This window comes from Somniosus microcephalus, chromosome 1 (assembly GCF_052327205.1).
Source record: "Somniosus microcephalus isolate GS21.2 chromosome 1, FLI_Smic_1.0, whole genome shotgun sequence".
Taxonomy (NCBI): Eukaryota; Metazoa; Chordata; class Chondrichthyes; order Squaliformes; family Somniosidae; genus Somniosus; species Somniosus microcephalus.
Window position 1 is genome coordinate 289,174,182 of NC_140987.1, and position 24,783 is coordinate 289,198,964.

At 47.4% G+C, this 24,783-nt stretch overlaps 1 protein-coding gene across 1 annotated transcript in view; it reads left to right on the forward strand.

The window, feature by feature from the left end:
• Positions 1-4,362: 4,362 nt before the first annotated feature.
• ermp1 (endoplasmic reticulum metallopeptidase 1) overlaps positions 4,363-24,783 on the forward strand; it is an 85,026-nt gene continuing 64,605 nt past the window's right edge. The window contains exon 1 of the mRNA XM_085993762.1: positions 4,363-4,488. Within this exon, the coding sequence (XP_085849888.1) occupies positions 4,427-4,488 (62 nt within the window). The 5' untranslated portion in view covers positions 4,363-4,426. The remainder of the gene's footprint in view (positions 4,489-24,783) is intronic.

Below are 24,783 nucleotides of genomic sequence, written 5' to 3' on the forward strand. Positions count from 1 at the left end.
TGTTAGTTTTCCAGTTAATTCAGGGGTTTGAGTAATTTGGGTCGATTTCCATTGTGTGCCACCACCTAGTGGATATTTGGTACCTAGCAAGTGCAGTAAAGCGCAGTAAAGTGCAGTAAAGTGCAGTAAAGCACAGTAAAGTGCAGTAAAGTAAACTACTGTATATCACAGACCTGCAGCCACACATGGTCTGGGAAGTTATTTTCTTGCTATGCTCCGGCCTTGGACACTATTTGTCTGTAAGTACTTGAGAATGTTATAGATGATTAGTGTACACTATATTTTGCAGGAAATGTTTAGTTTGTAACTTTTCTCTGTAAGCAGACTTACACAGCTAGCCGTGAAGTGCTCGCTCTCTGTCTAGCTGGTTAACTTGTAGCTGTATTTTGATGCACTATGTACAGGGCTAATTTAAAGTGAATGTAAGAGAATGCCTTTCAATTTGCTAAATGTATATTCACAGTAAGCTGTGTTTCCACGTGTTTTGGTAAGTTACATGCCAAATGTACTGTGTTGCTCAGGCGTACCTAAATTTGTGTATGCATATCAGTTATGTGCTTGCATACTAATGTGTGCTTCCATTTCTGCATTGTATTTCAGTTTCACAATAAGAATCTTTCAGTAAAGTTTACAAGAAAAGTCAAGCCTTGTGATTTTTATGGGAAGATATCAAGTTGTTAGCTACCTGTCTAGCTTTGCATAGGAACATGCTGCAAGGGCAGAATAGTGAAAAGACAACAGCACAGCGGGCTCAAGCACAAGAAGATACCACTCAGCTACCATGAGTCTACGCTCAGGAAGACAATATAACATAGAGGACGTCGACCAGCCAACCGAGAAATAATTCCGAAGGGACCACTCCCTCCGTGACACACTGGTCTAATCCTCTATCACCCCCAACACCCCTTCCCCTTCGCCCGGCACCTTCCCGTGCAAGCGCAGGAGATGCAACGCCTGCTGCCCTTTTACCTCCTCCTTTCCCACTGTCCAGGGCCCCAAACACCCCTTCCAGGTGAAACAGCAATTTACTTGTACTTTTTGCAATTTAGTATACTGTATTCGCTGCTCACGATGCTGTCTCCTCTACACTGGGGAGACCAAATACAGATTGGGTGACCACTTTGCAGAACACCTCCGTTCACTCCGTAAGGGTGACCCCGAGCTTCCGGTCGCCTGTTACTTTAATTTTCCACTCCACTTCCACTCTGACCTCGCCGTCCTCAGCCTCTTACACTCTTCCAATGAAGCTTAACATAAGCTCGAGGAACAGCACCTCATCTTTCGATTAGGCACTTTACAGCCTTCTGGACTCAATATCGAGTTCAACAATTTCAGACCATAACCTCTGCCCCTATCTTTTTTTCATTTTTTTTTCTCTCTCACATGGCAGCTGTTGATTATTCTGCCATTGCCATTTACACTTCATCTAGAGTCATCTTTTGTTTCTTAACTTGTCTCAAATCACTGCATGAAATGGGATTGTGTGATGACAGTACGCCAAAGAACATTTACTCATCAGGTAAAGCTGTTTTTCTGTCCTCTTCATTAATTAATCATTACAACAGCTATTTTCTGATTTTCAGTCAATTCTATGCTAATTTCTTACCACATGTTAAGGCTGCATTGGGCAGTATTAATTCCAGTTTGTATATTCTGAGGGACCATATATTAGGAATGTCCACACTTCTTGTCTTTGTGAACCATTTGGAGCCTTGTAAAATTTAAATCAATGCTGATTTGCATATTTGCATATATTGCAAGTTGTGCACTGTAAGACATCCCATGTTCTAATTTAGGACTTATTTGCCAATGAGGCAATGGCACTAAGAATAGACTTTCCAAATCTTCAGGCCCGTGAAATTCAAAGAGGATAAATTGGTAAGCAATAAATATATTTGCCAAAAGAACTGAGATGCCTGGGCTTTGTGGGCCACAGTTTGGACATCTTCACCTTTTCTTTTATATTCACATATAAGACAAAACATTTATATAATTCTTTGAGAATTAAAGTAGGGGGTCATCTTATACACAAGCTCATAGCCTGGTCCCCTTCTGCTGTGTGTTGACTTGACTATTCCAATGTTCTCTGGGCTGTCCTCCCATCTTCCACCCGCCATCATTTTTTTTATTCATTCACGGAATGTGGGCATCGCTGGCAAGGCCAGCATTTATTGCCCATCCCTAGTTGCCCTTGAGAAGGTGGTGGTGAGCCACCTTTTTGAACCGTTGCAGTCTATGTGGTGAAGGTACTCCCACAGTGCTGTTAGGGAGGGAGTTCCAGGATTTTGACCCAGCGACGATGAGCTCATCCAAAACTCTGCTGCTCGAGTCCTAACTCGCACCATGTACCATTCACCCATCACCCCTCCCAGTCTTGCAACGCCACAAATTTTAAAATTCTCATCCTTGTTTTTAAATACCTCTATAACCTCGCCCCTCCCTATCTCAGTAACCTCCTCCAGCCCTACAACCCTCCGAGACCTCTGCGCTCCTCCAATTCGGGCCTCTTACGCACCCCCAATTTTAACTGCTTCACCATTGGCAGCTGTGCCTATAGCTGCCTAGGCCCTAAGCTCTGGAATTCCCTCCCTAAACCTCTCCGCCTCTCTACCTCTCTCTCCTCCTTTAAGATGCTCCTTAAAACCTACATCTTTGACCAAGCTTTTGGTTTTCTGTCCTAGTATCTCCTTATGTGGCTCGGTGTCCAATGTTGTTTGATAATCACTTCTGTGAAGCGCCTTGGGGCGTTTTACTGCATTAAAGGCGCTATTTAATACAAGTTCTTGTTGTACTGGGTTCTCCAGTGCAAGTCTCTTGCTCTGCTCTCTTTGGCTCCTTATCACTTCTCTCTCGCTCCCAGTATTCTCTTTCCTGATTGTTTTATGTTGTGGCACCTTGAGCTGTATCTCCGCAGAAAGTGGGAAATCTGACTTTAATGCACATTGACTGTTTTGCTGCCACTTTGCATGAATTCAATCAGGAGCCCTCCACCACCGCCCGCCACCACACCCCCCATCTCCTCACCCCACCCCCATGTGCTGACAGAGGGCAACTGGAGACATGGCAGCTAGAGAGAGTTAAAACTCCAGAACGTTTGGGTCCTTCACCCCCTCCCCTCCCTGGCTTGGAAATCTCGCCCCAGTAAATATTGGGGCCTCACTGTCTAGGCTCACTTATAAGGACAAGGAAAGGCCATTTAGCCCATTGAAGCTCATATCTGCAATACTCAACTCTCCCAGCCGCAAATCCAATTGCATCTTGAACATCCCAGTGACTTTGCCTCCACCACCATGCTCAGCTGATTATTCCAAACATTTATTGCCCTTTGAGTATGGAAATCTTTCCAGAGAGCTGGAATTTACTTTTCATTCATTTATGTAAATTTCCATTTTACTTTGAAGTAAAATTAAAGATTTACTTCCTTATACATACTTCCTTTACTTCTTTATATATCTTGACAAGATTTCTCAAGATTACAGCTCATCCCTTTTACATTTAGGATCATTTGCGTTGCTATTCTTTGCAGGCTCTCCAATTCTTCTACGTCCTTTTGTGCTAACCAGAATTGAACACAGTACTTAATTGAACAAGTTATAAATGGCCACTTGAGTAAAGTAGCAGAGTGTAGCTGGCACTCAGGCAGCTGTATCTCAGCAAGGGTTATTACTTTTAGGACAGAACAACAATAACTTGTATTTATATAGCACCTTTAATTTAGAAAAATGTCCAATGGCACACCATGGGGCATAAGGAAAACAATGGACAGAACGAGATGCTAGAAGGGTGACCAAAAGCTTCGACTTAAAAGATGGGTATTAAGAAGGATCTTAAAGGAAGAAAATTGCATTTTGACACCCTTTTGAAGGCATTGTTATATTTTATTTGTAGCAACCTTGTATTCAATGGATTTTTAGAAACTTTATTGCGGTCATCGGTTCATGCCTTGTTGCACAAGTTTGTGTTTGGCAGAGCAGATTTAAAATTAAATTTTTATTTAATCATTTGCTAAAAATAAACAATTCAGCTTCCACAAAATGTGACTGTCTTTGTGCTTTTGCTTTGTTCTCCATTTTCTGCCATTTAGCTCCACCTACCATTGTACAGGGGGGGAGGGGGGTGAAATTCAATCACCGTGTTAAACGGACACAAAGTCAGTGGAGCGGTTGCACCGCCCGGCCAAAGCCGGCTTTGGGAGGCTCGAACCATGTTTGGGTTTAGGCCTCATTTAAATGCTGCAGGTCAACTCAGGGCTACAAATGGGCGCCCGGATGCAGTTCATCAGCTGTGGGAGGACAGGAAGTCGGCTAGCTCCCACGCTGAGCTGACCGGCAAGTCGGGTCCTGGGTTGCTCGCCAAACGGACCGGTAGCTCGCCCATTTACAGGTCCGTCCAAAAATTGCATCAGGCGGGCAATCAATGGGCATCAATGGGGCTGCCGAGGTGCGCCCCCCCACCTCCATTTTCAACTGCCAGCCAACCATTTTTCAGGTGAGAAAGGGGCGGCCAGTAGTTATGATGTTCAGTAACACTGATTAAGTATCTCAGTTGCAATCATTACGGCAGTCAATTTGAATAATTTCAACTAACTTCTGATTAGGTGTCTTAATTTGCTGCTGGCTGTAGGGTAACATACTGTGTATGCATGCTGCATTCACTGCCCAGTGCTAAGTGTATACATATACTGTCATATATTAAAGTACCTTAGCAGTCCAAAACTAGCTCCTTCTGTCCAGATGCCAATTTTCAAAACATCCAAGAATATTTTAACAATATACACCAACAGCTGTCAACAATTACGTACACTGCAGTTATTTGTAACATTGTAAATACAAACAAAATTTGACCAGATACAGTTAATTGTGGCATCTGTCAAAAAGGTGCCCCATGTGTTCAGCTTGCCCACCATGTGACTTTACTCCTTTCAAAATTGCAATTGAGAAACTGGTTAAACGAGTGAACATTCTTCCTTCAATGAAAAACCCTGACTAAAGATAAGTTTATATAGGATCTTATCATGTAACATTGTCGGAAAGCAAATGGTATATTAGCTTTTGTTACAAAAGGATTAGAGTATAAGAGTAAATGGGGGAGAAATTCGGTATAGCCCTGTTTGGGGCGCCATTAGCGGCCGTGCGCAAAGTTTAGCGCCTGGCGCTAATTATTGCCTCCGACGGCAAACTTGGCTTTTATCGCCCCTGGAGGTGATTGGAGCGCTAAATCAGGCGCTACACACCTCTCTTAAGGCGCTAAGGCCGAGGAGCGAGGCGCTACCTCAGAGGGCGGGCGCAGCGCAGATGCTGTCAGTTAGCGATTGAACACAGACACACTGGCGCCGGTCAGTTCTTAAAGGGGAGGGTCGATCTTGCTCTGCAGCCACACCCTGCTCATTGGAGCCTTGAATCTCGGCCTGGGCAGACCTGTGGCTAAATCTTGCAGCCAAGGACTGTGGAGAGGGCCAGGGAGCGAGCACAGCGAACCAGCGAGCGGGCCTTGGAGGCTCTGGTTGACGCGGTGGAGCACAGAAGGTCTATTCCGTACCCAGAGAGTGGCAGGAGGCCTTTGCCACATGAGTACAGAAGAGTGTGGAGGGAGGTGGCTCAGAGAGTCTCCTCAAGCAGCATGGTGCCTAGGACCCATCTCCAATGTAGGAAAAAGTTCAACGACCTCACTCGGGTCGTCAGGGTGAGTGCCTTTTTTTCAAAACCTCTCCATCCCTCCATCTCAACCTCACTTTATGGCCAGAGGGTCTTAAAAGCCCCAATGCCCAACACTCATCCAACACCTATGGCCCTTTCATCAAACACACATGCACATTCCACACTTTGCATACAGTAAGGGCTATTCAACTATGGGAGGCATTTCAGGCAAGACCATGGCTGCATACAGTAAGGGCTATTCAACTATGGCAGGCATTTCAGGCAAGACCACGGCTGCATACAGTAAGGGCTATTCAACTATGGCAGGTATTTCAGGCAAGACCATGGCTGTATATTTAGTCAGACGCCGTCCTTTTTCTTGCAGGCCAAGTTACCTCATAATAGGAGACAGCAGCAATGGACCGGTGGAGGGCAGCCTCAGCTGCAACCCCTCAGCGACCTTGAGTTGCACGTCCAGAGGATTGTGGCAAGCCGGGTGATTGGTCCCGTCGCCACTGGAGACGCCGACCCCGTTCTGGACAGCAATGGTAAGGTCATCACCTTTTTGTCCTCTCTCATTCCACTTGTTCCTCACAACACCAGCCTTTGACACTTTCAATCCAAGTTACTAAATCGCTGCACTCATGCCTCCCTTGCTGCCACCCTGTCCTCACGCTAAAGCCACTCTTGTACCTCCCTGCTTTCAGATAATGATTCACCAGGTGAGGAGACGGGCCCTCAAGCTGCCAGTGGGAGTGAAGCTGAAGGCGAGGAAGAAGAGGAAGCCGGAGCATCAGCGCCACCCTCTCCTGAGGAAGCCCATGCCCACACTGGGAACACGCCTTCCCTGGAGGGGAGTAGGGGGGAATGGTCTGATGAGGGTGAAGCTCCAGGACCCAGTGGGCTGCAGCAACGCGATGGGGGTAGGGAAGCTCGGGGGCCTTCTCCCCGGAAGGAGAGTATGCCATTGAGTCCTGCTACACTGGACGCAGAGGAGGAGCGGGTCCTTGCTGAAATGAATGCCCAAGCGGAGCACAGGCACACTGAGCTCATGGCTGCAATGGCAAGGGTGCCCGAATCCATTGAACACTGGCAAGGAGTATGGAGCACTTCGCTGTAGCACAGGCGGCTGCCACGCAAATGCTTAGTGTTGCAATGCAGTCACTGGCTGCGCGAGCACTGACTGCTGCCACCCTTGCTGGATTGGGCACATTTCCCCGGTGCTCCAGCAGATTGCTCCGGATGCTGAAGTGCTGCCCCGTGGGAGTGCAGTGTGTCGGTCGAGCAGGGAGTTGCTGTCCTCTCTCAAGATGACAGCATTCCTGCTGCCACCACTGGCACTTCTCCACTACAGTTGCCACCGCCTGTAGGACAGACTGCTGCCGCCTATGCAGAGTTGGTGCAGTCTGCAGCCGGGCCTTCCAGGCCCAGAGCTGGTCGAGGCTGTCCTTCAAGGGCATCTGCAGTCTCAGGTTGTGACAATCAGCAGCCTTCCACCAGCCTTGCTCCAGCCACTGGGGTCCCATTACGGAGGAGCTGCAGGGTGGGAAGGGGGGAATTTCACAAGGGAAGGAGATCACCCTCGAAGGGCAAAAAGTAGGAGGTGTGACAAAAGGTTTTTCATTGTTTTATTAAAGGCCGAGGTTCATGGTCAAATTTTTGTAACTGTTTTGGACATTGTCTCCAGGTTGTGAGAGACAGTTATGCTAATGACTGGTTTTTTTTTGTGTTTCTTTCTATTAGTTTGTCATGCGGAAATGAGACACACAGTTTGTCAAATAAAGAAGTTTCTGTATTCAAAATGTACATGTTTGGTCTTTGCAATCATTGTTGCCTTGACTGGCTTAGGGGTTGCGGGATGGTTTCATTCAGGTTGTTTGAATGGCAGAAGCCATTTCCTCAGAAGGGGCCTAGAAGCGACTTGCTATGAGCCTTTGACGGACGGCCCTTCCACTTTGTACATTGTGTGTCTCCCCCCCGCCTTGGTGCTGCTGATGATCATCCTCCTCATCTTCCTCCTCCTCTTCCTCCTCCACCTCTGCTGGTGCTCCAATGCCTGGTGGCATTGGCTGGGTCCTGAGGATTGCAAGGTTATGCAGCATGCAGCACACAACAACGAAGTGGGAGACTCACTCAGGCGACTACTGAAGGGCTCCTCCAGAATAATCCAGACAGCGGAACCGTTGCTTGAGCACGCCGATTGTGTGCTCAACAGTGTTCCTGGTAGCTTGATGGCTCTCATTGTATCGCAGCTCAGCAGGGGTGTTGGGCGTACGGAGCGGTGTCATCAGCCAGGTGCACAGAGGATATCCCTTGTCCCTGAGAAGCCAACCTCCTGGGTGATGCGGTGCCTGGAAAAGGTCTGCCACAGAAGTCTGGCGCAGGATGAAGGCATCGTGGCTACTGCCAGGGAAGTGGTCATTGACAGCGAGTATTAGCTGTCTGTGGTCACAGACTGTGGTAAACCACTGTTTGTATTCCTGTTTGTCCTGTTTGTATTCCACTGTGTACATGCCTGGACATGCCTCGGCTGACTCCTCCCACAGGTCCTAGTATAAAGGTGACTGCTCCCCAGCCCTTTGTATCCTGGACCGGTCGACCACTCGAGGCAGACCTCCATTCTGTTGTTAATAAAAGCCTTTAGTTACTCTTCTAACTCTCAAGTCTTTTATGAGTAATTGATAGCGCATCAATTTTATTAACAACATTTTTATAATGGAGAAGATCCTCACACCAGCATGCCTGGACTTAGATCATCGGGAGGCGGACTCATCCACCAAGTTTACTCACTGGCTTAAGTGTTTCGAAAAATTCCTGACCGCCTCCGAAGCAATCAAATCGGACGAGGACAAACTGGATGTCCTGACCTCCAAAGTGAACCACCGAGTGTACTCGGTCATCCAAGACGCGACCTCGTACGCGGATGCTATCAAGCTCCTCAAGGACCAGTACACGCGCCCAGTGAACGAAGTGTACGCCAGGCACCTCTTGGGGAGTCGTAAACAACAACCTGGGGAATCGACCGTGGAATACCTTCAGGCACTGTCTGTGCTTGGCCGGGCCTGTGGTTGTAAGGATGTAAAGGCCGCCGTGCACACAGAGGAACTTATCCGGGACGCTTTTGTAGCGGGCCACAGATCCAATTACACACGACAGCGACTGTTGGAGCAGAGTAACCTCGACCTCAACAAGGCCTCTGAACTCGCACTATCGTTGGATGCAGCCTACCAGGGCATGGATGCCTACTCCTCTGCACCGTGGACGCCACGGGGAATGACAGCCTGGGACACGGTAGGACCGCCTCATAGCGCCGTGCCACCCCAGCCACACCCCAACAACGGCCCAACTACCGCAGCAGTGTCCCAAGGCCAGACAGCAGTGCCCCAAGGCCAGAAATGCTACTTCTGTGGCCAGGCAAAACACCCCAGAGCGCGCTGCCCGGCGAAAAACGCGATCTGCTCGGGCTGCGGGAAGAAGGGACACTACGCTAGCGTCTGCAGGGCCAAAGCCACCCCGAACCCCAGCAGCGCCGCGTGTGGGCCATGCGGGCCGCCATTTTGGACCTCCCCGGCCGTGTGCGAATCACCGGTACAGCAGCCATTTTGGACGCCTCCAGCCACATGGGGATCATGGACGCCGCCATCTTGGACGACAGCCGGGACGCAGCAGGCCCCCGACACCGCCTCATCTGATACCCGCAGCGACACACCGACCCCTACGCTGGCATCCGTTACACTGGACCAAGCGAGACCGCACCAACTGGCCAGTTCCACAATGGACATTAAGGTAAATGGTCACGATACAATCTGCCTTTTTGACTCTGGGAGCACGGAGAGCTTCATCCACCCCGACACGGTGCGGCGTTGCTCTCTCCCAGTCCTGCCTGCGCAACAGCGGATTTCTATGGCCTCCGAGTCCCAGTCGGCGGACATCGGCGGCTACTGCGTGGTGACACTCGTAGTAGACGGGACCGTGTACGATCATTTTAAACTTCTGGTCCTGCCTGACCTCTGCGCTGCCGTCCTGCTGGGGTTAGATTTTCAGTGCCACCTTAAAAGTGTTACGATGGCGTACGGTGGACCCCTACCCCCACTCACAGTCTGCAGCCAGCAGCTTCCAAATTGCCCGCCGCGCACCAGGTGCAACCTCTCCACACTCAGAGTCACCCCCCCACCACTGTTTGCTAACCTCACCCCCGACTGTAAGCCCATCGCCACAAAGAGCAGGCGATACAGTGCCGGGGACAGGGTTTTCATTAAAACCGAAGTGGAGCGGCTCCTGAAAGAAGGGACTATTGAGGGCAGCACCAGCCCCTGGCGAGCCCAGGTTGTGGTCGTTAAGACCAGCGAGAAGCAGCGCCTGGTCATCGACTACAGCCAGACAATAAATCGCTACACCCTGCTGGACGCCTACCCACTCCCCCGTATAGCTGATATGGTCAACCAGATCGCGCAGTACCGCGTCTTCTCGACCATTGACCTGAAATCAGCGTACCACCAGCTCCCCATCCGCCCTGAGGACCGCCAGTACACTGCCTTTGAGGCAAACGGCCACCTCTATCACTTCCTTAGGGTTCCCTTTGGCGTCACCAACGGGGTCTCCATCTTCCAAAGGGAGATGGACCGGATGGTAGATCAAAATGCGTTGCAGGCCACTTTCCCATATCTGGACAATGTGACCATCTGCGGCCGTGACTTGCAGGACCATGACGCAAACCTCGAAAAATTCCTCCGCACCGCCCAACTCCTAAACCTGACATATAACAAGGAGAAGTGCATATTCCGCACAAACCGCCTCGCCATCCTTGGCTGTGTTGTGGAACACGGAGTCATCGGCCCCGACCCCGACCGGATGCGTCCCCTTATGGAACTTCCACTGCCCCACTGCCTCAAGGCCCTGAAGAGGTGCCTAGGGTTTTTCTCCTATTACGCCCAGTGGGTCCCCTACTATGCGGACAAGGCCCGTCCGCTGATCAAGTCCACCTCTTTTCCCTTGACGGCAGAGGCCCGCTTAGCCTTCCACCGTATCAAGGAGGACATTGCCAAAGCCACCATGCACGCAGTGGACGAATCCATCCCCTTCCAGGTGGAAAGCGACGCGTCCGACTTTGCCCTGGCCGCTACCCTCAATCAGGCGGGGAGACCCGTGGCCTTCTTTTCACGAACCCTCCAAGGCCCGGAGACCAGACACTCCGCTGTTGAGAAGGAGGCCCAGGCGATTGTGGAGGCTGTGCGTCATTGGAGGCACTACCTGGCCGGAAAATGACTTACCCTGCTCACTGACCAGTGTTCAGTTGCTTTTATGTTTAACAACAAGCAGAGGGGCAAAATCAAAAATGACAAGATCTTGAGGTGGAGAATCGAACTTTCCACCTACAACTACGAGATCTTGTACCGGCCCGGGAAGCTAAATGAACCCCCGGATGCGCTATCGCGTGGCACCTGCGCCAGCGCGCAGATCGATAGACTACGGGTCCTCCACAATGACCTCTGCCACCCGTGGGTCACCAGGTTCTTCCACTTCATCAAGGCCCGCAACCTGCCTTACTCTATTGAGGAGGTCAGGACCATGACCAGGAACTGCCAAGTCTGCGCTGAGTGCAAACCACACTTTTATAGACCAGACAGGGCCCACCTGATAAAAGCCACTCGCCCCTTCGAGCGCCTGAGCGTTGATTTTAAAGGGCCTCTCCCCTCCTCCGACCGCAATGTGTACTTCCTCAATATTATTGATGAGTACTCCCGTTTCCCGTTCGCCTTCCCCTCCCCGGACATGACCAGTGCCACGGTCATTAAATGTCTGAACAACCTCTTCACCCTGTTCGGCTTCCCCAGCTATATCCATAGCGACCGGGGCTCATCGTTTATGAGCGACGAACTCCGTCAGTACCTGCTAACTAGGGGTATTGCCACAAGCAGGACCACCAGTTACAACCCCCGGGGGAACGGACAGGTGGAAAGAGAAAATGCGACAGTTTGGAAGGCCGTCCTGCTAGCCTTAAAGTCTAGGGGCCTTCCAACCTCCCGCTGGCAGGATGTGCTCCCCGATGCGCTCCACTCTATTCGGTCACTGCTCTGCACTGCCACTAACGCCACCCCTCATGAGAAAATGTTTGTCTTCCCAAGGAAGTCCACATCAGGGACATCGCTACCGCCATGGCTGACGTCCCCAGGGCCGGTCCTACTGAGAAGACACGTGAGGACCCATAAAACGGACCCCCTGGTCGAGAGGGTCGACCTCCTCCACGCCAACCCCCAGTATGCTTACATCGCATACCCGGACGGGCGGGAGGACACAGTCTCCATAAGAGACCTTGCACCCTCGGGGACCACAGTAACCCACTACCCACTACCACCCCCCCCCACGATTCGATATCCAGCCCCAGCAGACGGCAGGCCTGGGCCCCGCGACCCGCTCGACATCTACGAGGACGACACGCCTGTGCCACAGCCTACGCTGGACTCGACGCCGGAAGCTTCACTACCCCTGCCGTCGCCACGCCGATCACAGCGGCAGACAAGACCTCCGGAGAGACTCCAATACACTAACTTTTAATACACTTCACCCCGCCGGACTCAATTTTAAACAAGGGGTGAATGTGGTAAACCACTGTTTGTATTCCTGTTTGTCCTGTTTGTATTCCACTGTGTACATGCCTGGACATGCCTCGGCTGACTCCTCCCACAGGTCCTAGTATAAAGGTGACTGCTCCCCAGCCCTTTGTATCCTGGACCGGTCGACCACTCGAGGCAGACCTCCATTCTGTTGTTAATAAAAGCCTTTAGTTACTCTTCTAACTCTCAGTCTTTTATGAGTAATTGATAGCGCATCACAGACCAACTGAATGTTTAAGGAATGGAAGCCCTTTCGGTTGCGGAAATCCTCTGCATTCTCTTGCGGCGCATGCAAAGCCACATGCGTGCAGTCAATGGTGCCCTGCACCATGGGAAAGCCCACTATCATCGCAAAGCCCGTTGCGTGTTCTTGCTGCTTGTCCAGAGTCATGGGGAAAGAGATGTACTCTTGTCTCCTTTTAAAAAGGGCATTTGTGACCTGACGGATGCAGCAATGCACCACGAACTGGGAGATATTGGCAATGTCCCCAGTAGCTGATTGAAATGAGCCAGTGGCATAAAAGTTGAGAGCCACTGTTATCTTCACTGCCACCGACAGAGACGTCCTGCTCCTCAGTTGAGGCTGCTGATCTGGCTGAAGCAGGTGGCAGAGCTCAGTGACCACCTCCTTGCTGAAGAGCAGCCTTCGCAAACACTGCTCTTCAGACATATTAATGTAGGAGAACTGTTGGTGAAAAACCCTGGGAGGGTAAGGCCTCCTGTACAGAGGCCTGTTGGCCCTCCTCCGTCTGGCCATGATTGCCACTCTCTCTCTGCATCTCTGTGCCCTCCGAATGTGATGGAGAAGGACGACGTTCCCATCCATTGCAGCCCCCATAGTATCTAGGCAATCAAAGTTATGAAGGTCAAAAACCAAAGTACCTGCAAAGTTATGGTCAGAAGCCAAAACTACCTCAGACAGCGTTGACTCAATGCAGAAGTCTCTCTTTCTCTCTTTGTCTCTCTCAAAATCTCTCTCTCTCACTCAGAACGAGTGGTGCAAAAATGGCTACCACACAAAAGCCAGGAAGAGGCCCCCTTTAAATAGCGCCCCCCCCCCAGCCCCATAGTGACTGGGAAGCGTTCCAATCAACCTGTTGTTGGTTGCGCCAGATGGAAAGGAGGGGGGCGCCACTCAATTTCCATCCCGGGGCGTCACAGGGGCGTTGCACTCTCGAATGATGTCAAGATCTGTGTGTGCAGGAGATCGGGCAGTATTGTTTAGCGCGCCGCAAAATGTCCAGTCAATTTCGCGAGAGGCGCAGATATCGCCGCGCCCGGGCGCTAGTTGCTTTGCGCCCCATTAGCGCCCTCTTAAGGCGCTAACGGGAGGCGCAAACCTACTGAATTTTCCCCCCAAGAAGTTGTACTACAATTATACAGGGCATTGGTGAGGACACACCTGGAGTACTGTGCACAGTTCTGGTCTCCTTACCTAAGGAAAGACATACTTGCCTTAGAGGGAGTGCAACAAAGTTTCACTAGACTAGTTCCTGGGATGAGGGGATTGCCCTATGAGGAGTGATTGAGTAGACTAGGCCTATAGTCCCTAACGTTTAGAAGAATGAGAGGTGATCCAATTGGAACATATAAATTCTTAAGGGGCTTGACAGACTGGGAAATCTAGAACACTGGGTCATAGACTCAGCAGAAGGAGTCGGCCATTTAGGACTGAGATGAAGAGAAATTTCTTCACTCAAAGGGTTGTGAATCTTTGGAATTCTTTACCCCAGAGAGCTGTGGATGCTTAGTCATTGAGTATATTCAAGACAGAGGTCAATATATTTTTGGGAACTAAGGGAATTAAGGGATATGGGGATAGTGCAGGAAGGTGGATTTGAGGTGGTAGATCAGCCATGATCTTGTTGAATGGCGGAGCAGGCTCAAAGCGCCAAATGGCCTACTCCAGCTCCTATTTCTTATGTTCTTATGTTCTTATTTTACTCAGTATTTGCCAGCAAATCGACTGGGAGCATAGCAGCATTCCAATTACACATACTCAATGAATGCTGTTGAACTAGCTAGAGGAGAGAAAAGAAAGAAAGACTTGCATTTAGACCTCAGGATGTCCCAAGCACTTTACAGCCAATGAAGTACTTTTAAATTGTAGTCACCGTTGTAATGTAGGAAATGTGGCAGCCAATTTGTGCACAGCAAGCTCCCACAAACAGCAACATGATAATGACCAGATAATCTGTTTTTTGGTGATGTTGATTGAGGGATAAATATTGTCCAAGACACCAGGGAGAACTCCCCTACTCTTCTTCAAAATAGTGCCATGGGATCTTTTACATCTACCTGAGAGGTCAGATGAGGCCTCAGCTTAATGTCTCACCCAACAGTGGAGGACTCCCTCAGTAGTGCACTGGAGTGTCAGCCTAGATTTCTGTGCTTAAGACTCTGGAGTGGGACTTGACCCCACAACCTTCTGACTCAGAGGTGAGTGCGCTACCAACTGAGCCACCGCTGACAGCCTGACACTGTAAGAGGCTGAAAGAGATCTAGGAGCAATAATGTACTCAACACTGACCATATCTTGTAATTATGCAGTAGCAAACAGTATGCTGAGCTATATTGCCACATCAACAGAATTTAAGTCTGAGGTCAACATGGTGAAGTTCATTAGGGCTGTGGTCAGGATGCACCTTGACTACAGTATTCAGTGGTCATTGAGCCCTGAAAGTGGTGCAGGGCCATGAGGTTGATCCTTGGTATCTGAGGACTGGGTTTTGCGAATAGGTTAAAAAAATCTTGGACACTTCAGCCTTGAAGAGGCAAATTTGAAGGGATTTTATCACATGGAACAGAAAAGGTTGATTTTTAGCACTAATGGTAGGGTAATAGAGGCAAAACTCTGGATGAAGTTAGGTGCCAAATTGGGGGATTGTAGGGTTTCTAAGATAGAATGAACTAGCTGGACCAAATAGCCTCTTGCATCTGTACTTAACTTTGTGAGCTTTACGTACATTGTGAAGGAGATTTGGGAGTTGTCTTAAAAAATCACATCCATAAATAACAGAGATAACACAATATTAAAAAATGTATATGGATAAGCATGAAATGGCCAGATGTTCTTCCCTTAAATTCCTGTATTTTTGCCATCTGCAGTAACTCTCTGTACTTGTGTTTCCACTTCATGTTTGTAAGAGTTGTGGTATTATCCTAGCATATGCTCGTCATTTTAGACTTTTTCTGTGCTACCCTACCTTAGTAAGAATGTGGATGAAACACAGAAGTGAATGTTATCATCACCAGGTAAAACAAATATAAAAATGGAGTCACAACCAATGAATTACATCTGAAATGCAGTTACTGCTATGCAGGCAAATACAACGGCCACTTTTCGCACAAACAGCAATGTGATATCCCTCATATCCTAATATTTATCCCTCAATCAACATCACTATAAGAGATTATCTGGTCATTATCACATTGCTGTTTGTGGGGACTTGCTATGTGCAAATTGGCTACTGCGTTTCCTATATTTCAACAGTGACTACACTTCAAAAGTACTTCATTGCTGTAAAGTGCTTTGAGACATCATGAGGTTGTGAAAGGCGCTATATAAATGCAAGACTTACTTTATTCTTTGATAAATTATCAGTTAATCTGTTCTTGTGGGTGGTGGTAGAGAGCTAAATATTTCCCAGAGCAACTCCTCTGCTCTTCTTTGAATGGTGCCCTGGGATACCTGAGAGGGCAGACAGGCCTCGGTTTAATGACTCATCCAAAAGCCAATGCTGCCGACAATGCAGTAATGTAATTAAACAGTCAGCCTAAATTACGTGCTCAAATCCTGGAGTGGGGCTTGAACCAATGACCCTGTGACTCTGAGGCAAAAATGCAACCAAACTGACACTTTCAGGCTTTTTTTTATACACAGGTAAATGATTCCTGACATATGCTCCTTCATAAGTGTAATGTATACAACATTGAAGGGACTACTTTGTTTTGCGGCTGTACATCCTTAGTTGCGAGCGTATATAACAGACGCGTATCGATTTGTATTGTCAGTGCCGAAGTTCCAGTTACCCAGTAAAGATCACTTGAAGTTACTCTCAGTCTCTGCTACTTTATTATTTTATGTAGTTGTGTATAGCGGTACAAACATGACAAATTGGCGATGAGAATTATGAACCTACGTCTTCCTATTCTGGCATCGCATCCAGAGGACACCGAAATTTGGAAGAAAGGAGCGAGAAGGTAGAGAAAATGGAGCACGCTTGCTAAGCTAGGCAGGGGATACGTAAGTCAAGTGAAAAGTGCACAGGACTTGCGTGATGCTAGCTAACTAGTAAAGAAAGAAAAACGGGTTTGGAAAAAAAAATGGCGATGATTGGCACGATTGTAGCATTTGATAGCAGCATTGAAGACTGGGCAACTTACATTGAAAGAGTGGAGTTGCACTGTGAGGTTAACGGAGTGGAGGTAGAAAAAAAAGCCACTGTTTTGCTAAGTGTTATGGGCGCAAAGACATACGGGCTGCTACGTAGTTTATTAACCCCTGAAAAGCCAGCAAACAAAACATTCAAACAAATAGTGGTCACACTCCAAGACCATTTAAGCCCCAAACCACTGCTCATAGCTGAAAGATTTAAATTCCATAAACGGAACCAGAGCAAAAATGAAAGCATTTCTGAATATTTGGCAAAGTTGCGCAAATGATCAGAACATTGCCAATTTGGAGTGGGCTTATCAGACGCATTGAGGGACAGATTTGTGTGTGGCATGCAAAGTGAAAGCACACAAAAGAAGCTCCTGTCTGAAAAAGACCTCACATTGGAGAAGGCTCTGAGTATCGCAATATCAATGGAAGCAGCAGCACGTGGCGCTTTAGAAATTCAACAAAAATCCCTGGAATATTCAACTAATAAAATGTCACTGAAACAAGAAAAGAAGTGCTATCGCTGTGGCAAAATGTCACATGACCACAATGACTGTTGGTTTAAAGATAAAGACTGCAGACAATGTGGCAGACGAGGGCACACTGAAAGAGTCTGCAAAGCAAATAAGAAGCCGAAAACTGATACAATACAGAGTAACAAAAAGGTACATCAAGTGACTGAAAACAAGAAACCTTTCAAAGATAGATACAAGAAGGTACACTACGTGACTGAAGACAGTTCAGAAAAAGAAAAAAGTGACACAGACTCAGAGGAAGAGGATCTGGCTTGTCTAAAACTATACAGTGTGAAAGAGACAGGGGATCACAGATTAATATGGGTTACTCCAGAAGTGGCAGGAGTTAGGCTGAAAATGGAGCTGGACACAGGCTCAGCTTTAACAGTGATCTCTGTACATGACTACAAACGACTGTTTTCACACATACCGCTAAGGCCAACTAAAGTACTGTTAAAGACATACACAGGACAAAGAGTGTGCCCCAAAGGTAAAATAAAAGTGACAGTGACATACAAAGAAAAAAAAATACCGCAATTGAACCTCTATGTAGTGGAAAATGGAGGACCACCATTGCTGGGACGCGAATGGCTCAGGAAAATACAGTTGGATTGGCACACCATCCAAGCACTGTTTGTGTCAGCAAAGGAGGACAGCAACGCCACTCCTGAGAGACTGTCACAAATACTCTCTGACTCTCAGGAAGTGTTCAAGAAGGGAATAGGAACACTTAAGGGCATGAAAGCAAAAATTAAGATTGAGGAGAACGCAAATCCAAAGTTCCACAAGGCCAGACCAGTGCCTTATGCAATTCGCCCTTCAGTAGAAGCAGAGCTGGAGAAGTTGGAGCAGTTAGGGGTCCTGTCCAAGGTGGATTGGAGTGAATGGGCCACACCTATAGTTCCAGTGATGAAGAAAGCCTCCAGCACAAAACCAGGAAAGCCAAGAAAAGTGCGCATCTGGGAGACTTTAAAGTGACTGTTAACCCAGTCCTCCACACAGTACAGCACCCATTGCCTCGCATTGAGGACATCTTTGCTTCCCTGTCAAGAGGGGAACGCGTCACAAAGATTGACTTGGCCCAGGCCTATCTCCAAATGGAAATTGATGATGCATCAAAGAAGTACCTGACAATAAATACGCAAAAAGGCATTTACCAGTACAATCGGCTGGTATTTGGAATAGCATCAGCTCCTGCAATCTGGCAAAGGGCAATGGACCAAGTCCTGCAGGGGATCCCAGGTACTCAGTGTTATCTTGATGACATCATCATTACTGGCAAGAATGACAACGACCACCTTTCCAACCTCGAACAGGTGCTCATCAGGTTACGGGAGTATGGGCTCCGAGCGAACCGAGACAAGTGTGAGTTTTTCAAAAAGGAAATCTCATACTGTGGACATGTGATTGACAAGGACGGTTTACACAAGTCTCCAGACAAGATTGAAGCTGTGATTAATGCACCAACACCTGAAAATGTGTCTCAGTTGAGATCATATCTTGGACTGGTGAACTACTATCACAAGTTCTTGCCCAACCTATCCACAGTGTTACATCTACTAAATGCACTGCTACAGACAGGGTCACAATGGAAGTGGAGTGACAGCTGTGAACAAGCTTTTCAAGAGAGTAAAAGACTCATTACTTCAGAAGAGGTGCTAGCTCACTTTGACCCATCCTTACCTATTCGACTGGCATGTGATGCTTCACCCCATGGCATTGGTGCCGTGTTGTCACATAAGTTCCCAGACGGCTCAGAAAGACCAATAGCCTTTGCCTCAAGATCATTGACTACAGCTGAACGCAATTATGCACAGATTGACCGAGAGGCCCTCAGCCTTGTGTGGGGAGTCAAGAAATTCAACCACTACTTGTATGGTCAACAGTTTACACTGTTAACTGACCACCAGCCTCTCATTTCAATCTTCAACCCAAGGAAGGGCGTTCCAGTGATGACGGCACAACGGCTACAGCGATGGTCACTCTTCCTAGGGACTCACCTGTATAATATTGAATACAAGGGGACCAAGCAACATGGCAACGCCAACGGTTTGTCACGTTTACCACTGCCAACCTCAGAGAGAGCTACAACAGTTGACTCAGCAGAGGTATTTCACACGACAATAGTTGAGCAGCTACCAGTGACAAACTCCCTCATTGAAAGAGAAACACGCAATGACCCTACATTGTCAAAAGTTTATGACATCACTGTGAAGGGATGGCCAGTGCATGGTGACTCATTGTTTCCAGCATTCTCAGCTAGGAGGGAGCAGCTATCAGTGTGTTGGGGAACACTGATGTGCGGCTCACGAGTTCTGATTCCTCCCAAGCTTTGTAACCGAGTGCTAGATGAACTGCATGAAGGCCACTTAGGTACGGTAAAGATGAAAAGCCTTGCCCGTGGTTATGTGTGGTGGCCGGGAATTGACAAACAGATCGAGGACCTGACAAAGAGCTGCTCAGGATGTCAAAAGGTCCAGAACGCACCACCACAAGCCCCTCTCCATCCATGGGAATGGCCCTCATCACCATGGCAACGTGTGCACATTGACTTTGCTGGACCGTTCATGGACTCCATGTTTTTGATTGCAGTCGATGCACATTCTAAATGGCCCAAGGTCATTAAAATGAAATTAACCACATCTGAAAAGACCATTTCAGTTCTGAGGACCATGTTCGCTAGAAATGGCCTACCAGAACAAATCTGCACAGACAATGGACGACAATTTGTCTCTGACGAATTCCAAGGGTTCATGAGGAAAAATGGAATCAAGCACTACACATCTGCCCCGTACCATCCCGCTACAAATGGCTTGGCAGAAAGATTCGTACAGACTTTCAAGAAGGCCATCAAAGCAATGTACAGCAAGAATCTACCACTGCAACACAAGATAGACAATTTCCTCTTTGCTTATCAGAACGCAGTACACGCAGCCACTAATCAGACTCCAGCGATGATGTTTCTGAACAGGAACCTGAGATCTCGCATGGACCTTCTTAAACCGAATGTACGTCGTGATGTAGAGAACAAACAGTTCAAACATTTGAATGCTAAGCCAACAAGAAGCTTCAGTGTGGGACAGTCAGTTCTTGCTCGTGATTTCCGGACGGAAAAGTGGCAACCAGGGACAATATCCACAAGAGAGGGACCACTGATGTATACTATGGATGTGGGAGAGAACGTTTTGAGACGTCATGTGGACCAAATTCTGGATGTTCAGGTGGAAAACACCCCTATACCTCGCCCAGACTCATCTGACATGGAAACAGACACTCCTGATTCATCAGCATCAGCACCAGCCTCATCCACAGCTGAGAGTTCTACCTGTGCTGATAGCTCACCTAATGCACCTGTACCTGTACAGTCTCATTCCCCAAAGCAAAAGAGTCTGGAGAGACGTTACCCAGAGAGGCAGAGGAGGCCTCCCCAGAGACTTGACTTGTAAAAGGGCTGTTGACAAAATAAAATGTTATGTTGGAATTTGAATTTTGTTACATTTAAGAAAAAAAAGGTTACTGTAAAGACAGGCTCTGTATGTTAATTATAGAAATTTTGCGTTAATATACTATTAAACTAAAGGGGGAGGAAGTGTAATGAATACAACATTGAAGGGACTACTTTGTTTTGCGGATGTACATCCTTAGTTGCGAGCGTATATAACAGACGCGTATCAATTTGTATAGTCAGTGCCGAAGTTCCAGTTACCCAGTAAAGATCACTTGAAGTTAATCTCAGTCTCTGCTACTTTATTATTTTATGTAGTTGTGTATAGCGGTACAAACACAACAATAAAAGGCAATATGCCCCGTTTATCTGGACAGAGAACAGCTATGAGGCTGAATTATGCATTGCATATTTCATACGTGAAAACATCCGAACACCACCAGTGTGCCATCTGAGTATTTCATACTGTCAGCAACTGAGCACATAGCAATAGTAGATTGGCCCTTCTCCATAAAATAATACGGCCATTACAGCACTTTGGAATACATCAGGAGTGATTTTTTTTTGCATGAGACGAGAATTCAGAAGAAACTTCTTTACCCAGAGAGTGATGAAAATGTGGAACTCGCTACCACAGGGAGTGGTTGAAGCGAATAGTATAGATGCATTTAAGGGGAGGCTAGACAAGCATATGAGGGAGAAGGGAATAGAGGGTTATGCTGATAGTTAGATGAGGAAGGATGGGAGGAGGCTCGTGTGGCGCATAAACGCCAGCATGGAATGGCTGGGCCAAAAGGCCTGTTTCTGTGCCATATATCCTATGTAATTTAATTGGGCGACGACTTTGCTGCAAAGTTACACCTTGTTATGTCTTCTAGCACTCATAGTGCTTTGTAAAGACGACTCTGGACTCGGTAGTTTGTAATTATAACTACTGTTTTATTTGTGTTGTAATGGCTGCCTGCCGCATGGTGCGGGGTGATATTTTTGAAGTCCTGTGCAGCGCCTGCGCACTACTTTCCCAGCATCGTAGTGCTGCTACACTTGATTTGAGTGTTAGTACACTTGTACAATGTAGTCCCAACATAACTATGTAACATCCCTCTTTCCCAACAAAACTAATTACATCAATTTTCTATTTTACAATGTTTCCAGTTGAATAACGTTAACAAAATACAGAACGTGAGCTTTCTTTGCTCAATTTATATACAGATATTTGTCCATGTTGTTTTACTGTTCCTAGCGAATTATAATTGTCTTTATAATTATTCGCGATACCGCTCAGGTGGTAGTATGTTACTCCTCCATCTTGTGGACTTGGCTGTAACTATTCCTTTCTGCGGTGTTTTGGTGTGTTCTTTTCTTGTTGCCGGTGCTGTTGTGTTTGGCTCTAGAGAGTGCATGTTTGCAGTTGTTGTATTTGAGGTGTTTGTTATATTGTTTTCCGTGTCTGGTACCCTAACTGCTGTTAATGTTGTCCGCTGTTTGACAGCTTCAGGTGAGGGTCTGATATGGATCCTGTTTCGCCTGTATTGGTTTCCAGGTTCTGTCTCTACCAAGTAAGATCTTGGAGTATCAGCTTTTCCAATAACCTTGGCTGGACTCCATGTTCTCAACAACGGATCTTGTATATGCACTGATTGCCCATTTAGCAGCTCCGGTAGTGGTTTTGCATGCTTGTTATAGTGTGTGCTCCCCGTAGCTTGTGTTTCCATCAGCTTCTGCCGAACGTCCTCTTGGTCCTGGGGAGGATATACCTTTGCTGGTAGAGTTGTTTTGTATTTTCTACCGTTTAGTAGTTCTGCTGGTGATTTCGAGTCTGCTCTCAAAGGTGTCGATCTGATTGCCAAAAGGGCGAGGTCTTGGTCTTCTCCCATCTCCTTGCTTTTAATGAGAGCTCTTTTGACTGTTTGGATCTGTCTTTCAATAAATCCGTGTCCCCTTGGGTAATGTGGGGATGAGGCAATTATTTTAAATCCGTATTTTCCAGCCAGTGCTCTGAATTCGCTGGAGGTGAATTGTGTCCCATTGTCGCAGATGACCTTCTCTGGGATGCCCTGTTCTGCGAATAAGTTTTTCTCAATTTTTGTGATTGCTGTGGCTCTCATGTCGTTTATCCTTCTGACAAAAGGAAATTTTGAGTAGTAGTCTGCTACTATGATGTACCACTCCTGGTTGCACAGGAACAGATCTGTTCCGACCGTGTGCCATGGTCTCGGGGGTACTTCCATTTGAATCATCTCCTTCTGCTGTGTGTTTTGGTATTTCTGGCATATGCAGCATGTGGAGACCATTTGTTCTATGCTTTTGTACATGCCTATCCAGTACACAGCTGATCTGGCTCTTAGTTTACATTTCTCCATCCCCATATGGCCTTGGTGTATTAAGCGGAGAAGTTCCGTTTGCATCGTTTTTGGTATTATGATTCTTGAGCCAGCAAGGAGAACACCGTCCTCCACCGAGATGTCGTCTCTGATTGTCCAGTACTGTCGGATTTGGTTTTGGACCTGCTGGATCTTCTCCGGCCACCCCTGTATTACCTGTTGCATGAGTAGTAGCAACTCCTCTTCTTTACCAGTCTCCTCTTGAATTTGGCTAAGCTTTGTGGGAGTAACATTTACGAGGTGGTGTATTTTTACTGTCAGGCCCTTCATCTCGTGTTTTTCGTGTGGTGACAATCGAGACAATGCATCTGCCAGTGCCATTTCTTTCCCTGGCTGGTTTTTTTTAATTCGAAGTCGTAACTTTGGAGTCTTAACAGTAACCTTTGCAGTCTTTCTGGGGCCTTGCTTAGGTTCTTCTTGTAAATTTGTTCAAGTGGATGATGGTCACTCTCTACCTCGAATTTTCTTCTGTATAAGTAGGTGTGGAACTTTCCACATCCGTATACTACTGCCAATAGCTCTCTTTCGATGTTTGCGTATCTTGTCTCTGCTGATGTCAATGCCTTCGATGCGAAAGCTATTGGTCTTCCTTCCTGCACAAGGGCTGCCGCTAGCCCCCTGGTAGAGGCATCTACCTGTAGGGTGACAGGTTTTTTTCTATCGTAATAAGACAGGCTGGTTTCTTTACATAATAATTCCTTTAGGTGTTTGAAGTTCCTCTCATGGGATTCTGACCATTGGTATTCGGTGTCTTCTTTTAGTAATTCTCTTTGGTTCGCTGTGTAGTCTGACATGTTCGGGATGAAAGAGCTCATATACTGGACCAAGCCGAGGTAGCTTCTCAGCTCCTTCTTGTCGTTTGGAGGTTTCATCTCTGCTATCGCCTTGACCTTTTTGGGATTAGGCTTGACACCCTCCGGTGTGTAGATCATGCCAAAAAATTTGCATTTCGTACTTTTAACAATGCACTTCTCGGCGTTCAGCTTGATGCCAGCCATTCTGGTGCGCTCCATGGCCTCGTGCAAGTGCACGTCATGGTCTCTTTCATTTGATCCGTAAACTTGGATGTCATCAGCGATTCCAATGGCTCCTTCACAGCCTTTGTATGTTTCCTCGATCTTTTGTTGGAAGATGTCTTGGCTGACTTTCATCCCGAATGGCAGCCGCAGGAATTTATAATGCCCCAATGGTGTATTAAAAGTCATCAGGTTAGTTGATTCTTCGTCTAGTTTGACGTTCCAGTAGCCGTTTCTGGCATCCAGTTTGGAGAAGACTTTGGCTCCTGCCAGTGCTGGTGTGATTTCTTCTAATGTTGGTGTGGGGTAGTGGTCCCGCTTTATTGCCTGGTTTAAGTCTTTGGGGTCCAGACAGATTCTGAGCCGCCCGTTCGGCTTTTCCCGTACCACAATCGAGTTTACCCAGTCTGTGGGTTCAGTGACCTTTGCGATTATTTCTTTCTCTTCCATTTCTTTTAGTTCGGTGTATAATTTTTCTTTTAGCTCAATGGGTATTTTTCTTGGAGCGTGGATGACGGGTTGTACCTCTGGATCTATTGTTATATGGTACTTGAACTCCCCGAAGCATCCTACAGTGTCATCAAAACATTCTGGATACATGTCCATCAAATGTTTCGTGTCCATGATTTGTGGACGATTCTCCAGTGGGGTGTTGCTGTCAACTTTCAGTGATGTTTCTGTTAGTTCGTGGTTTACCGAGATTAACCACAGCTTCTCGCAGCTGTTTAATCCCAGGATCGCCGGTCCCTCGGAGTCGGTCACATAGAACATGCAGTTGATGTTTCTGCT